At 43.8% G+C, this 18004-nt stretch overlaps 1 protein-coding gene across 1 annotated transcript in view; it reads left to right on the forward strand.

The window, feature by feature from the left end:
- Positions 1-4895: 4895 nt before the first annotated feature.
- LOC311228134 (polycystin-1-like protein 2) overlaps positions 4896-18004 on the forward strand; it is a gene marked incomplete at both ends in the record, with an annotated part of 152981 nt that continues 139872 nt past the window's right edge. The window contains 3 exons of the mRNA XM_084314049.1: positions 4896-5084; positions 13683-13913; positions 15954-16055. Of these exons, the coding sequence (XP_084170175.1) occupies positions 4896-5084; positions 13683-13913; positions 15954-16055 (522 nt within the window). The remainder of the gene's footprint in view (positions 5085-13682; positions 13914-15953; positions 16056-18004) is intronic.

Below are 18004 nucleotides of genomic sequence, written 5' to 3' on the forward strand. Positions count from 1 at the left end.
GTGCTAGCAAGCGGGGCTGGAGCAGGGGCAGTAGCGAGCTGAGAGCGTGTGCTGGGTGTTGGCGACCTCTGCCGGTCGGGACGACCTCCCGTGTTGGCCTGAAGACAGCCGGTGCAGAACGGTTGTAGACAGCCGGTGCAGAGTCGACGGCGCACGTCCATAAACTCTCCCTCACTCACCCTGAAGCTACAGCCCACCTGCTACACGGTTACTGTGGCGCAACGTGGTTGACTATACCACCAGTCTTCTGTAGCACCTCGCGCTCGGGGTGCACTGGAGTCGATATAGCCGTTAGCAGCATGCTAATTATACCGTCACGCTGCTACTATAACCCGATATCTATGGACGTCAGTCCTGGGGCTCAGTGTCTCTTACTCACGCACTATCACGGATACTCCTATGATAACCCATCGCTCGCTCCGGCGGGGCTCTCTGGTGGTTCTTTAACGGGGCTATTCCAAAGCACCTCCCGTTGTAGCTGCGACCGTTCACGGCTACATCCCAAGCTGAAGAGATCTTCCGGTTCTTCCTTCCTCCAGGTGACTCTTCCTTCCTCCTTGCCTTGTTGTAAGAAGGCTCCCGGTTCGATTCCCACTCCTCCTGGGCAGCGTGTTGATGTGTCCTTGAGCAAGACACTTAAAGGTCAACCTCCACGTTGTATTTTTGTTCAATAAACAATGTGGACTAGGCCAACAGTGACTTTCATGAAGAATTGGAAAAAAAAGTATTGAAATTGACCCAGTTTTAGCGTTTTTATCAAAACATTTTGTCTGCCCAACACAATCACCACGCACGTGCATATTTTAATCAATGGTTCATAACGTGCGCGTGTAATGTCGTCACAACAGGTGTTGGTCACCAGGGGGCTCTGTGAGTCACAGGCAGTAGCAAGGAGGCGGAGCATTATTTCCGGCGTTGGGTGCATGATGCGCATGCGCTGTGATCACACCAGGCAGCCAACGCCGGAAATAATGCCGTTTTGAGCAGTTTATAAAAAATAATTAAAATGTTTATTAGCAACGCAGAGCTTTCAAACCATCCCGTATCTCTGTCCGAAACCCTCGTGCAACTGTGAGTACATTTGAAATGTCTCTGTGATACTTGTATAACGAACGGTTCGGCCAGAACCAGTCCTTCATGGTAAATCTAGGTTGGTTTCCTATTAAGGAGCAAGTGACTGTGGATTCACTCGGTGCATCAGTCACGAAAGGGGCTATGATGAGCTTGGCAAGCCAGAGTAAAACACAGTTTTCATTCAATCAATAACAACATTAACCAGACTCTCGTTGTGTCTATTATGCTAACGCTAACGTTACCTCATTGTGTCTATTCTACAAGCTTTAACGTTATCTAGCCTCTCGTGTCTATCTGCTAACGTTAGCATTAGGCTAACTAACGTTACCACTCGTCCCTAACCCCAACAACAAGCGTAACTAATCAGCGATCTTTTTGTCAGACTAAACTCTCCGCTCGGTGGCAAATTGTGTTGATGTCGGTTTTGTTTCATCAATAAATGAGGCAGAATACACAGTGACTGTATCCTTTTTTATTGCACTTGTTTCGTGCTGCAAACATACATAAGACGTCCTACGCGAGACATTAAAGATGGCGGCGTTCTGTTTTCGTTCAGACTCTCCAGACAGTGACGCGTCTCTCTTCTGACCAATCAGTGGTCTGCAGTTTTTCACGTGACATTTCTGGAGCTCTCATGCTGATCACCAGCAGCCCCGCCTCCCCACACGGAGACAAACTGAGTACTTTATTTTAGTGGAAAAGCAACATTAGATTCGGCTCATTGATATGCACCTGTGTCCTGTTGTGACGTCGGCGTTTGATAAGCTTTTTTTATTCGCGCGTGCATGTTATTCGTGCGTGGACCTTTTTAACTCTTTCAGAGTGGCATTTCCGGTGTCAAATGGAAAAAAATAAATAATGAAATTATATACCAATGATGTAAACTACCCATAATTGATCAGTAGGGTTTAAGCTGGAGGTTGGCCTTTAACCCCTAATTGCTCCTGATGAGCAGGATGGCACCTTGCATGGTTGCCTCCGCCATCAGTGTGTGAATGAGTGAATGTGAGGAACAAAATATGTTAAATCGAATGCGCTATATAAATGCACCATTTACCATTTAAAGTAAACAAATATTTTGGATACATTTTTTTATTTTTATTTTATTCTACAGTGTAAACAGCAGCAGTGTGTGTGTAATAAGTGTGCTTGTGTGGTGTGTAAGTCACTTAAGATGCTTTTGTGTGTCTGCTCATGTGATCATTTAGAGTCTGTCTGTCAGTAGTCTGTTTGCCCGGTGGAAGTGCATCCTTTTCAGACGTCCCCCCCATAAATAGCAGTGTGTGTCTATGTCTGTGTGTGTATGTCTGTGTGCAATTGCGTATGTGTTTATTTTCATGCATGTGTGCTTGGTGTGCATTTGTTTCGTTTGTCCTTCATCCAGAGGAGCGATACACGTGGCTGCTGGAGCCCAGGGATTTGAAAGGCAACACTGGGCGACTCTACCTGGTAGCGAGACCCATCGTGGGCCCAGGAGTCGCATCCATCAACGCCAGTCTAACCATTACCGTCGTTGCTTCCCATTGCAAATACTGGAATGAGACAGACTTGGATTGGAGTGATAATGGTTGCATGGTAAGTGCTGTGATTCTGTCTGTTATTAAACACATACAGATACTTTTATCACATCTTCTGTATATACCGTATACAGTATATATTAGGGCTGTCCCCGACTAAGGATTTGGATGATCGACTATGATTGGCCAAAATGTGCTGTTAGTCGACTATCGGTCGACAAAAAAAAAGTATAATATTTAAAAAAATATATTCTTATTTTAATTTTTTATTTTTATTCATTTTTTATCATTCCATTTGGGCAGTGGGGGTGCTTAATGTCTGAAGGAGTCGACTGAAGGCTTCTTGTACTCTGCAAAAGCATGAAATTGGTCCACTGATGGATACATCTTGATATTTGTCTAGTCTAGTGTGTTCATTAGATGGGTAAAATCCTCTTTCAGTGCCTCTGTGCCTGTTTTCGTAGGCAGTTAGCCTCTGTTATGCGTGCCATTAGCGTTAGCCATGCTTCTAGGCCTCTTTTCTTTTGGAAAGAATGATACAAAAAAAAAAATAATAATAATAAATAAATTATAAATCTTTTTTTTTTTATCTTTTTTTTTACTAAGAGGTTGGCTAGTCGATTACGGCTCCTTTCGACCGATTAGTCTACTAATCGACTAATAGGGGTCAGCCCTAGTATATATATATATATATATTCTTACCGTATATCTATCCACCTGTCTGTACATACATGCACATAATACTATTACTACTAATAATAATAATAATAATAATAATAACAGGGCGGCTAGGTGGTGTAGTGGTCTAAGGCACTCGCCACCAGTGTGGAGACGCTAGGATTCGCGTGTTCGAATCCAGCTCTCCACATTGTTTTTCAGTTTGGCTGGTCGTCCGCAGTAATACACATTGGCCGTATTACGGGGAGGGAAAACTGAAGGGTGGGGATCGAACGTTGTGAACAAGCGACTCCTACAAGTCGGTTGGTGCGCCTGCGCAGTAGAATCAGGAAGTGTCGGGGGCAGCGTGAGCCTCCCACGCGTTACTCCTCGACACTGAGAGATCGAGCTGCGCAGGTGAAAAGATGCGACTGCTGTTACCTCAAGTACCGGAGGGGACTTGTGCTATGTATGACTTAGTCCACATTGCAGCCGGCTTGTGGGAGGCAAGAAACAGCGTTCGTGACAGGGGAGGGTTGAAATTGGATGATACGAAATTGGGATGGGAGAAAATATAGAAAAATGGGAGAAAAAGTGGATCAAAAAAAAAAAAAAAATAATAATAATAATAATAATAAATAATAATAATAATAATAATAATAATAATAATAATAATAATAATAATAATAATAATAATAATAATAATAATAATAATAATAATAATAATAATAATAATAATAATAATAATAATAATAATAATAATAATAATAATAATAATAATAATAATAATAATAATAATAATAATAATAATAATAATAATAATAATAATAATAATAATAATAATAATAATAATAATAATAATAATAATAATAATAATACATAATACATATCTGTAGATACTATATCTATATCTGTACATACCCCGCCCGTACCTACTCTTACTAGTTACGCTGCTGGCCAGTATGACTTACTACCATAGTGTCTTTATACCTGTATCACTGTATATATTGTTGTATGTTAAAGTTATGTGATGTATACGATTGCATGTAACTGTCTAACTGTTTCCACAAGAGGGCGCTATAGGCGGAGCTATTGACGCTGGCGCCAGGTAAGAGGGTATTTTTTTTAAAGGTTTCTTTTTTGGCGTTTTTTATCGCTTTATTTCTACTGGGCAGTCCAGTAGAGAGAGACAGAGGAGGAATGGGAGACAGAGTGGGGGGAAGACATTCGGCAAATAACGACGGGTTCGGGAGTCGAACCCGGGTTGGCCGTGTCGCGGCTGAGCGCGCCACTATGTGGTTCGCCACTGGGGCGCCCCAGGTAAGAGGGTATTTAAGGGATTGTTCCCTCCCTCTCTGTCTCTTCCCACCTACCTCCCACAGAGAGAAGGTCTCATGTACTGTGTACCAATGTGATAATAAACTACGCCGGTTAAAGGCTGAAGTGAGAGGACCTTGTCGTCATGATAAGTTATTGTCGCCCCATAGCCAACATCTGTCAACAGGTTATGGGCTCAGATCAGGCAGGGGCGAAATAATAAGGGTAGCAAGTTTAGCTAAAGTATAGGCTAGTTTAGCACCGGGAGCACCGCGTGGCTAAAGCTAAGCTAACGGGAGCTAAAGCTACGCCTACCATCAAAAGAGCAACATGGACCCCAACACGACGATCCTGCGCGTCAACAGGAAGCGGGGCACCGACCCCGCCGACGCGATGCTGCTGGCGTGCAAGCGGATCCGTCCGGAGAGCAGCGCGCAGAGCCCAGAGGAGGCGGCACCGGGGGAGACGGAGCCTGCTGAGCCCAATGGATGCGAGGTGGAGAACTCCGTCTTCAAACTCGTGGCGACCAAAGGAAGGAGCAAATGGCCCTCGTTCAACGGAAGAGCAGAGGACTATGAGCTCTGGGAAGAGCGAATGTTGTGCTGCCTGCACGGTGTGGGACTGAAGACAACGATCTTGACGGCCCCCATGGGAGAAGTAACGGTGGCCGCGCGAGCCCTGGACACCAAGCAAAATGCCGACGCATACTGTGAGTTAGCACCACTGCTAGACGACACAAGCTTGGGGCTGATATTCCGCGACACTAAGGACAAAGGCAGAGAGAGCCTGGAAGTGTTGAGAGATCATTATATCGGACGGGGAAGACCCTGAATCGTACATAACACTAACCGCGCTGAAGAAGGCGCACACAGAGACTGTGACCGAATACGTCATCAGAGCTGAGCAGATCATTACGGCGCTTAAGAGTGCAGGAGAAGCACCAAGCGATGGACTAATGATGGCGATGGTTATGAGAGGACTACCGGAGCTGTACAAACCGTTCACACTACTGGTGACACACGGTTCAGCGGACATGTCGCTGGGAGAGTTCAAGGCCAAGTTGCGGAACTTTGAGGCCTCAGAAGACACACAACCAGTCGCCGCGGAGGCGGGAGAGAGGGTGCTGAAGGCCCGGGCGGCACCGAGAGAGAAGACCAGGCCCACGACGGAGCTGGCGTGTTGGCGATGCGGAGAAAAAGGGCATCGAAAAGATTGTTTGGTGTAGCTTCTGCAAATCCACGGGGCACACAGACAAAGTGTGTAGAAAGAAACGCGACCAGAGCGCACGGTACGCGCATGGACAAGATGGTGGCTGTGGACAAGATGGCGACGATGGTGGACGTGAGACAAGTCGAGACGACGCCCGGAGAGTAGCGGGACGAGAGGACTTCATCTTCGGGGCGCAGACAACGCAGCAGCAGCAGGCCCAAAGGAAGGGGCTGATCGTGGACACAGGTGCGTGGTCCCACGTCATCAACCACAGGAATCGATTCAAGAACTTTGACAACACCTTCGAGCCGGAGAGACACAGCATGGAGCTGGCAGACGGGAAGCGCACTTACGGGTTGGCGCAAGGGAGAGGAGACGCACAGGTATGCCTCATAGACAGTGATAGTTTTTAGTTCATTGATCTAGTACAATATCTTATGTATCTGTGCACCTATTGTCTCCCCCATGATGCAAGCTGTAGCCTGGGCGTCTCTCAGTCTGACCTGCTGACCTCGTGGATGTCTCCTTCCACACACACCCATTAACACACACAGGGCCCCCTGTACATCCTGATCACGCGCCTCACACACACATCCTCCTCTTCCGACGCGCACACGCACACACACTCACGTACACACACGCGCACACCTCTCCCCCACTCAGCTGTCGGGGTGAGATTTGTTGGGGTGTTGTTCGAGACTAGGGATTTCTCCTTGCCTACATCTGGAACCCATTAGCCCCCCTTCTGGAACAAGCACACACACAGACAAGCACACACACACACACCACACACACCCATACATACACACACAGATACATACACACACACACCCCTCCCCTTCTCTCTCTGTCCAAGAGGGTATAAATGACATGTAATATGATGTATTCTTTCCTTCTACTGGTGTGCGAGGGATGAGCCCATGGGCTGCAGGAGGAGGGTGGCTGTTCTCTTCTCTGTGAAATAAAAGCTCTGTTTGAAATACTCTGTCGTTCCGTGAATCTTTTGGTCGACTGGTCCATGACCATATCAATTCAAGAACTCACGAGGGACAGGTTATCCCTTACAAATGGAGGTTCCAAAGTGAGAATTGATGTGGGCCAGCCGCAACCAGGGACGGAACGAGGAATGGAGACACGGAGGAGAAGACGATGCAGAAGATCCAGACATTTACTACCAGCTGTCTGCAGCGCGTCTGAACCAGGGATGAGATACCAGCAGCAGCCCCTCAGACGTCCGTGACCAGACCACCAGACGACCAGGTGACAGGCAGGAGGAGACGAAGGACAGACGGGCCAGGATGAAGAGAGGCAGACCGGAGGAGATGGCAGCTGAGCGGCAGAGGCCGGAGATGAACACCGCAGCCAGGCACCGCAAATCATCGACAGCAGCCAGGCACCGCAAATCATCGACAGCAGCCAGGCACCGCAGATCATGGACGACAGGCAGATCATCCACGACGAGAACTGGGGAAGCGGCAGCAGGAGAGACACTGAGCTGAGCTGGAGAGACGGTGGGCCAGCTGGCGAGAGGTGGAGGGGACAGTCCAGAGACACTGAGGAGGCAGCAGACCAGAGGAGACACTTTTGTCTAGGGGGCCGCACCCTGGAACGGGGACCAACTCAGGAAGAGGCCCTTGCCCTCTAGAAGACGGGGCCGACCCAGGATGGGCGGTGTACTGTAACAGAGGGAAGGTAGCGCCCTGATGGACGTTGCGTGTGCCTGAGTAAGGGGGGTCCCACAGGGGTTACGTATATCGTCTGAGAAAGTTGCAAATCTGTGTTTCTCTCTTTCTTCTCTCTCTCTCTCCCGCTTCCCCCCCCCTCCCTCTATCTCTCTCTCTCTCTCCTCTCCTGGGCCCTCATTCATCAACGTGTTCTACGCACAGATTTGTGCTTACCCTGTGCGTACGATCATTTCTAAGCAAAGAGTGGGATTCATCAATTTCAACTTGAACTTGACTCCGTGCTTACGTCTACGCACAGGTCAGACCATGCGTACCTGGCGCCCAGTGGTAGAATATATTATTACAACAAGGAAATGAGCTTCTGTGCATAATAACACTGGCATGTTCTGTACGAACCGTAGTTCATTATAGTTCATTGTAAAATAGCAACAGTAGTGTAATTATGGTCAAAACCCTATAAATAGCATTTGGAATAATAGATCTTTCTCTCAGAATGAATGCAGCATGGTTTATATAGCGTTATCGGAATATACAGGGTGTAGGCTACTGACTGACTGCGCTCCGCGTAGCTTGATTGATTGATTGATTGAAAAGTTTATTAACAGATTGCAGAATGGGTACAGTACAGTACAGCTCAGTACATACAATTGTTAATTGGGGATGCAGACCAGAGAAAGACTTTCGTCTTGTTTACATCAGGGTCCCCCATTTTCAATTCATCATAAATCATAAAGCTCAACACGTTATTATTTTGCGCAGACCGCAGAAACACGGGAACGTTTTGATTATATTTAAAAGGCTTTACGTTAAACGAAACAAGTGGAATTTCGAAGCTGTAAGCAGAATACAAGTCATATGAATATAGTGTTCTTCCCCCTTTTTACTGTATAAGAAAGAATAGAAAACGCATTGCAATGACACCAGATAGTGGACAGACTATGTATATGATGGGATTCAAGTTCATGTATTGAAAGGCAGGCTACATCATACATGCAGTGAGATTCATTGTTCTTGTATATGCTCTCGTATTATTGTTTATATAGGCTACCCAATACTGACATCAAAATAGATTGTAGTATGCCTCTAGAAATCATATGCAGCAGGTAGAAAATTGACGGGAGATCCATCGCGATTTGGAATAAAATTGAGGAGAACTTTAATCCCTGGGTATTAATCAAACAACACGGGAAAAGGCAGTCATATTCCAGCGCGGTCTTTATTAGCCGACAACAAAATAGATGCCTCTAAAAATCATATAGCCAATCGAACACAACTAATAAAGGCATTCATATTACAGCACGGTTATAATGACACACAACCAACGCCAAACAGTGGTCAACGAACGGTCTTTATTAGTATTTTGAGCTGTCCAGGCAGAATTGCAGCAATGGTTTTAGGGAGCCGTTGATATCTGACATGAATCCCGACTTCCCTGTGCGTACACTGGTTCTACATTCCGTGCTTACGTGTGGAAATAGAACATGTTCTACGCACACATTGATGAATGAGGGCCCTGGTGTTGTTATCCCGTCTGGTATTAGGTGTGATGCATGTAATGGTTGACAATCGACGGGTACAGATCCATCAATGAACTGTTGTGTTTGACATATGGATTTAATGTCAAAAAGGGGGATTGATAGTTTTTAGTTCATTGATCTAGTACAATATCTTATGTATCTGTGCACCTATTGTCTCCCCCATGATGCAAGCTGTAGCCTGGGTGTCTCTCAGTCTGACCTGCTGACCTCGTGGCTGTCTCCTTCCACACACACCCATTAACACACACAGGGCCCCCTGTACATCCTGATCACGCGCCTCACACACACATCCTCCTCTTCCGACGCGCACACGCACACACACTCACGTACACCCACACGCACACCTCTCCCCCACTCAGCTGTCGGGCGTGATTTGTTGGGGTGTTGTTCGAGACTAGGGATCTCTCCTTGCCTACATCTGGAACCCATTAGCCCCCCTTCTGGAACAAGCACACACACAGACAAGCACACACACACACCACACACACCCATACATACACACACAGATACATACACACACCCCTCCCCTTCTCTCTCTGTCCAAGAGGGTATAAATGACATGTAATATGATGTATTCTTTCCTTCTACTGGTGTGCGAGGGATGAGCCCATGGGCTGCAGGAGGAGGGTGGCTGTTCTCTTCTCTGTGAAATAAAAGCTCTGTTTGAAATACTCTGTCGTTCCGTGAATCTTTTGGTCGACTGGTCCATTACCATATCAATTCAAGAACTCACTAGGGACAGGTTATCCCTTACAACAGTGAGGGGCGCCGGTGTACAGTGACGTTAAAGATCGCTCTCTACATACCCTCGTTCCCACAAGAACTATTCTCTGTAAAATCTGCTACTGCGAACGGTGCCAAAGTGTTCTTCAATGAAGGTAAAGATGTTCTTGTAGAGCCTGACGGTACGCGATTTAACATAGAGGTGTACAAGAGAATGTATTATCTACAAACAGAGTGTAATGACAACGACAAGTGTAATAATAATGATATGTGTAATGTCAGTCACGATATTCAGACATGGCATGAGATCATGGGTCATTGTAATTACGAGGATTTACTGAAACTGCAAGCAGTGACAGAAGGCATGCACATTAAAGGTGAAAAGCGTAGACCTGACAAAGAATGTGAAGTGTGCATAAAGGGGAAGTTCACTCAATCGAGAAACAGAAGTCCCACAGAAAAAGTAAAGGTACCACTTGCGCTAGTTAACACAGATCTAGCCGGTCCAGTAAGCAACGAGTCCATAGGTGGCTTTAGATATGTACAGTCTTTTGCATGCACTCATCTGTGTTTGTTAGGTTTTAGTGAGTTTTTCCTTACCTTCGCGTGGGGTATGTCTGGGAGTGCTTGCATTCTTTCATTTATTTGCATTTATTTTAAATTTGTTGGACCTTATGGTGTTCTTGTTCTGTTCTTGACTTATTGTTATGTTTCTTCTTGACTTGTTTAAAGAAGACGTGTACGGCCCATGGGGACATTAACGTGTGTTGTCGGGCCTTACAAATAAATTTGATTTGATTTTACAGATGTGTGTACAGGGGCAGTGTTTGTTTACTTTCTCAAAGCAAAGAGTGACACACTCCGGAGAAATTCCTGGCAGACGTAGCCCCCTATGGCAACATAAGATACTTGAGGTCCGACAACGGAACCGAGTTCACAAATAGAGAGTTCCAATCACTGTTGAGAAGGAACAAGATAAGACACGAGACGTCATGTCCGTACTCCCCACACCAGAACGGCGTGGCAGAGAGGGAAGGACGTACTCTTTTCGAAATGGCTAGGTGTAAGCTAATAGCTGGTGACTTACCTAAGAGTCTATGGCAGTATGCGGTACAAGAAGCCGCTTACACCAGAAACAGGTGTTTTAATAAGCACACGGGCACCACCCCATATACAGCACTGACAGGAAAGAAATGTAATCTAGCTAGAATGCACGAATTTGGATCAGTGTGTTATGCTTACCAGCAGGACAGAGGAAAGCTCGAGTCCAGATGTGAAAAAGGACTCTCTGTAGGGCACGACAAAGGAAGCCCCGCTTTCCTAGTCTATTATCCCGGTAAAGGGAAAGTGCAAAAACACAGGCTAGTCAAATTTGTCACAAAGTCAACATGTTAGGATGAGACACAGACAGAGGAGCCAGAGCTGGACTCCAGAGTAAGGTGTGAAGAAACAGAGACACCTCAGCCTAGTGTACTTAGCACAGTCGTGCAGACAGACAGTCAGCAACCCCCAGAGGATGATGACGAGGAGCACCCGAGGGTGACGTCACGTGCCTCATGCAGTGGGAGGTATCCCTCACGGGAACACAAACCCCCAAAGTATCTGAAAGTCTATGCCCGGAGAGAAAGTGACAAGGATGACAGTACACTTACCAGCATTTATTACTGCTACAGAGTAGTGAGTGGAGTACCTCAGACCTTTAAAGAGGCGATGGTGTCCCCTGAATCAAGGAAATGGGAGAGAGCAATGGATGAGGAGATGAAGTCCCTAGAGGACAACCACACCTTTACTCTAACCAAGTTACCAGAGGGCAGACAGACAGTGGGAGGAAAATGGGTGTACTCAATCAAGGAGGGTATTGAAGGCCACGACGAGTACAAAGCCAGGTTTGTAGCTAAATGTTTAAATACAGAAGGAGGGTACTCCATGTTTAAATACAGAAGGAGGGTAGCTACATGGTTATACAGAAGTGGATTCAATGTTTAAATACAGAAGTGGATCAATGTTTAAATATAGAAGTGGGTCAATGTTTAAATACAGAAGAGGATCAATGTTTAAATACAGAAGTGGATGATTTGATCATCGCAGCAGACAACACTAGAAACCTAGAGCAGGTGAAAAGTATGCTCTCCACCAGATTCAAAATGAAAGACCTAGCTAAAGCATTTTCTAGGCATGGACTTCGAACAGTCTGCCAGTTGTGTAAAAATATCCCAGAAGAGATATGTGGAGAAGATCCTGAAACGTTTTGACATGCAAGAATGTAGGACAAGGGAAACACCATGTGATCAAAAACTAGACTACCAAGAGGATGCTCAGAAATTGACAGATGTAAAAATGTACAGAGAAGCTGTAGGTAGCCTCATTTATTTGACAACATGTACTCGCCCTGACCTATGTTTTGTAGTGAGTAAATTGTCACAGCATTTTGCTGACCCCACAGAGGAGCACTGGATTACAGCAAAACATGTTTTTCGTTATCTCAAAGGTACAGCAGATAAACAGCTTTGTTTCAGAAAGAGCAGCGAGGGCTTAGGGCTTAAAGCCTACAGTGATGCAGATTGGGCGGCAGACACCACAGACAGAAGAAGTACCACAGGGTATTGTGTGAGTTTGAACACAAACAGCTCACTGGTTTCGTGGAAAACAAAGAAGCAGCCCACAGTGGCACTATCAACTTGTGAAGCTGAATACATGGCTCTAGCTATGACAATACAGGAATGTATTTATCTAGAACTACTGCTCGAAGGAATGGATACCTATGTATATAAGAAAACTGTTGTTTATGAAGACAACCAGGCAACCATTGCAATTGCGAGAAACCCTATGTGCCGACAGAGGTGTAAACATGTGGATATAAAATATAATTTCATCAGATCTGTCATCAGGGACACTTGTTTATTGTCCGACAGACGACATGGTAGCAGACGCTATGATGAAGCCTGTTTCCAAACTGAAATTGAGAAGATTTGCAGAGGTCATGTTTGGTGTGTAAATATTGCCTGTTATGTAGTATTGACTGCCATATTCTTTTTGATGCTCTGAGCTGTACTATTTTCTTTGAAGATTGTTTTTGAAAAAGTTGTACAGTATACAAGACAGCCGTAAGTGGGAGTGTTAAAGTTATGTGATGTATACGATTGCATGTCTAACTGTTTCCACAAGAGGGCGCTATAAGCGGAGCTATTGACGCTGGCGCCAGATAAGAGGGTATTTAAGGGATTGTTCCCTCCTTCTCTGTCTCTTCCCACCTACCTCCTACAGAGAGAAGGTCTTATGTACTGTGTACCAATGTGATAATAAACTACGCCGGTTAAAGGCTGAAGTGAGAGGACCTTGTCCTCATGATAAGTTATTGTCGCCCCATAGCCAACATCTGTCAACATATTAATACTACAACTCTGTACATACATCTGATTAGCACTACACCCAGTAATACTAATTTATATAATATGTTATACCTGTCACAGGGTGGTGGTGTACATAGGACCCAATAGCATAGGAGACGGCAGCAAGTTCAAGGGTTTTAATGACACAAGACTAATAAACAGAACAAGGAACAAAGCTAACTAAACAAAACCTCAGTGACAACTGGAAGAGGGGAAAAAGTAACACAAACACAAACTCTAAGTACTAACATGGGGAACACTTACTTGACAACATGGAACTTGAAACATGGAACGAGCAACATAGACAGACTAGTAGAGACAATGGGCCACTTATTTTGTTCTTAACTAGCATTTTTTCTTATTTTGTTTTCAAAATGGGATTGAGCAATGTTTTCTTATTCTTGCTTCTCTCTTAGGCAAGACTACATTTTAAGAGTGGTCGAGAGCACTCTTACCCAGATAAGAAACTCTTACCCAGATGAGAAAAAGAAAAAAAAGCCTACCATTGGTCAATTTCCCCCAAATACGACATTAAAAACCCAGAACTTATTGCGTGTCTCTCTCTCTCTCTAGGTTGGTTTTCGGACCACGCCGTTCATCACCCAGTGCCTCTGTAACCACTTAACATTCTTCGGGAGCTCTTTCTTCATCACTCCTAACCTCGTCGATCTCTCGAGGACCGCAGAGCTCTTCAGTACCTTTGCCCAAAACCCTGTGGTCCTGTGCTTTGTGGGAGCCCTGTTTGCCGTGTATCTCCTGGTAGTCTTGTGGGCACGCAGGAAGGACATCCAGGATACAGCCAAGGTACAGTATATCTCAACACAAGAGCCAGTGATTTATCTGTGTATTATTTACGTGGTGACATGTTCAGAGAGACTGGATATCTCTAGCATCTTGAATCAATTGTGTGTAAACCTTAGCTCCATTAAGATTTCCCAGTGTGATGTAGGTAATTTGTTCATTAAGATGCCCCAGTGTGATGTAATGTATTTTATGATGCTCCAGTGTGATGTAATGTGTTCATTAAGATGCCCCAGTGTGATGTAATGTGTTCATTAAGATGCCCCAGTGTGATCTTTACTCCCTGGTGCCAGCGTTATTGACAATTTTCACGATGTTTGCAGACCCATCGTATATTCTATATTATAGCTGTGGAGACAATAGTATGGCTCATTTGACAGGCACTATTTATAGTCCAACATGGACAAACCAGTTAATTTCTACATACTTTCGTTTGTGCGCTATTCCACGCTAAACATCGCCCTGTTTCAAAATAATCCAGTCTCGTTTTCTAGATAGTGAGATATGACGTGTTATATGCATATGCTCGCCTGAAACGTATATTATTTCCAAATCAAAGGTATATACCATATTAGATGTTTCTTCACAAAATCATCAATTTTTACGAAGCTGCGATCGTTACCAAAAGCATGTTTTAGGTTTGGTAAAATACGACGCTGTGATCAATACAAAAACTAGTGCTGTCAGGCAATTAAAAAAATGTATCTAATTAATTACAGGATTTGTAATTAATTAATCTAATTAATCACATTTTAATCGCATAACCATTTTATGCCTGATATTCTATATTCTATAATCATATTTCAAATTGCATGTGTCCGGATGGCAGAATTCAGTACTGTATCTACAAACCTTCTGTTTAATCATCTTCCATCTATTAATTTGTTTAGATTTTTCAGGTCTGGTCAATTTGAGAATGGTGTTATTCACAGTCAAAGATAAAAAAAAATTGATATTCTCATTTGGTTCATTACAATTTACTCAAAATAAAATGTTCATTCAATCAATCACCGCACAGATTGATTGATTGAATGAAAATGTTATTAACAGATTGCAGAATGGGTACAATACAGTACGGCTCAATACACACAATTGTTAAGGGGATGCAGACCAGAGAAAGACTTTCGTCTTGTTTACATCAGGGTCCCCCATTTTCAATTCATAATGAGTAAGGGTGCAACTTGCACCATGCAATCCATTCTTTGTGGATCTAGCCCACAGTATTTCTGACACTGGGAATACATTCCCTGAGATTCATAGATGTCCCTAAAATCAGATACCATGCAAATGGACCATATTAAAAAAAAGTCTGTAAATGTGTATTCTACATTCTTATGGAATGAATGATATACAAAAAAGAAATAATAAAAATAAATGTAATTAATTTTGAGTTAATTTTCATAACGCGATTATTTGCTGTGTAATTAATTAATCTAATTAAAGCGATAAACTGACAGCCCTAACAAAAACATGTTTTAGGTTCGGTAAAATAGACCTAAAATAGACCTTACCTTAGTCAGAAGGTACTCCAAAATGAATAATCCCAGTAGTTCCATCACGATCGCCATTACTGGTGTGCATTGGGCCTGGCCTATAATACGGGAAACAATAGGTTTCAGGTGAGAAAATCTGCGACAGACAGGCTGTGTGCTGATTCACTTTGAGGGGGAGGTGATTCCTGCAGCCGGAGGTACCGAGGCACTGAAAGACAACTGAGAGACCCAGTTCAAAAGGTAGACGATACTGCCACCTGTCGGGATTCGATCGTCATTGCAATTATAACGTAGGCAGCGGTGCCAGGGAGACACAGGCAGGTCCGCTAGTTTTTGGCGCTCAACGGTTGGATTTGAAACGGTTTGAATTCTCGTGTTTGGCACAGAAAGAGTTAAGATGCCCCAGTGTGCTGTAATGTGTTGCAGATAAAGGTGACTGTGCTGTAATGTGTTGCAGGTAAAGGTGACTGTGCTGTAATGTGTTGCAGGTAAAGGTGACTGTGCTGTAATGTGTTGCAGGTAAAGGTGACTGTGCTGTAATGTGTTGCAGGTAAAGGTGACTGTGCTGTATGACAATGACTTCTTGGATGAACACCGCTACATGTTGACCATCGGCACAGGACATCGGCGTGGCGCCTCCACTTCCTCCCAGGTCAGTTCTTCTAGAACCCATAACAATGAAATGGGACTCGACAATTAGATTAGATTCGATTAGATTTTACAGCACAAGTACAGTACAACAAAAAGAGGTTTGGCATCTAGTGCAAATGTACAGTAAAGTGCAATAGTAAACAATGTATAGGTGATTCAACTGGGTATAAATATATAAATTCTACTGGGCGTAGTGCTAATCAGATGTATGTACAGTGTTGAATGAATGAATGAATTTATTCACACACACACACAATACATTTACATGCGAGTATCCTCATGTGATATCAATGTCGCAAATTGTGTGCATGTGCCAGGTCTCCCAAGAAGCTATTTAAAGCTTTTGGAGGGAGCCTGAACACAGATACAAACAGAATATAAACAACAAAACAATAACAAAAAACAAAACAAAACAATACAACGTGGGTAGGTTTACACACCTACCTACTAACTGACATATAACAGAGATACATAATACAGACAATTTTATTCCTAAGTTATAATTTTAATTAGAGATATGATTTTAGCAGTTCCTCTTTCAGCGATTTTTTAAAGGTTTTAAAGGTATTAGTCATTTTTAGATTTTCGTCAAGCTTGTTCCAGATCTGTGGACCCCTGCATGCTATGCTTAGGCTAGCACAATTGAGCCTTCTCCTCTTGCCAGATATAAGATGCTTATTTCTTGTGTTGTGGATGTGCAGTGGTTGGCAGACTGGGACAAGCTCAGACAGTCTGTGATTCATGTTGTTGACAACTTGATACATAATTGATGCGTTTTGATGAATGTTAAATTCAGCGAGCCTCAGGAGACCAAAGCGATGGAACAGAGGCTTTGAGGGCGCTCTATACCCGGACCATGACAGCACTCGTAGTACCCTCTTTTGTAGGCTTTCTAGTTTCTTGAGATGGCTGGGGTATGTGTTGCACCATATGACGTTACAGTAATTAATGAGGGGTTCACACAGGGTTTTGTATAAGGTGAGAAGGGCAGGCAAGGGAAGAAAATGACGTATTTTGCAGAATAAGCCAACATATTTGGACAGTTTTGTTTGTAGATATTTTATGTGGCATTTGAAGTTGAGTGACTCATCGATGATGACCCCCAGGAATTTTGTGGACACCACTCTTGACAGCTCCTTTCCATTTATTTGTATGCACATGTGATGTGTGCGCATCCAATTTGAGTGGAAGACAATGAAATTTGTTTTGCTGAGATTTAGTGATAATTTGTTGCATTTGAACCAGGTAGTGAACTTTTTGTAGTTCTGTATTGAGTAGATCTTGTAGCTCGAGTGGATTTTTATGTGACAGAAACAAATTAGTGTCATCAGCGAATATTACTTTGTGCAGTAGTACAGATGAGTTGACAAAGTCATTTATATAGAGAATAAATAGTAAAGGCCCTAGAATTGACCCCTGGGGGACCCCATATTTGATGTCCATTTTTATTGATTTGTGATTTTTTATATCGACGTACTGTTGCCTACCATGTAAATAGCTACTGAACCAGTTGAGAGCCAGACCCCTTATGCCATAATGGTGTAGTTTCCCAAGTAGAATGGTGAAGTCAATGGTGTCAAAAGCCTTTGATAGATCCAGGAAAACGCCCACCCCACAATCACCCTGGTCAATGGCATCATGTATTTTCTCTATGAGGTCTAATATTGCCATGTTTGTAGTTCTCTTTTTCCTGAAGCCGTATTGTGAATTGGTGAGTATATCTAGCTTGGTGGTGTATTCGCTTAATCTATTGTACACAACTCTCTCATAGACTTTGGATAGAGCTGGTAACACGGATATTGGACGGTAATTATTAATACTATTTTTGTCACCTGATTTATATATGGGTATTATTCTCCCAATTTTGATGTTTTTTGGCACTACACCATGTAGTAAGGACAAATTAATACAGTGAGCGAGTGGTCTGACTATAATATTGGCTATGGCTAT

This window comes from Notolepis coatsorum (assembly GCF_963971535.1).
Source record: "Notolepis coatsorum genome assembly, chromosome: 5".
Taxonomy (NCBI): Eukaryota; Metazoa; Chordata; class Actinopteri; order Aulopiformes; family Paralepididae; genus Notolepis; species Notolepis coatsorum.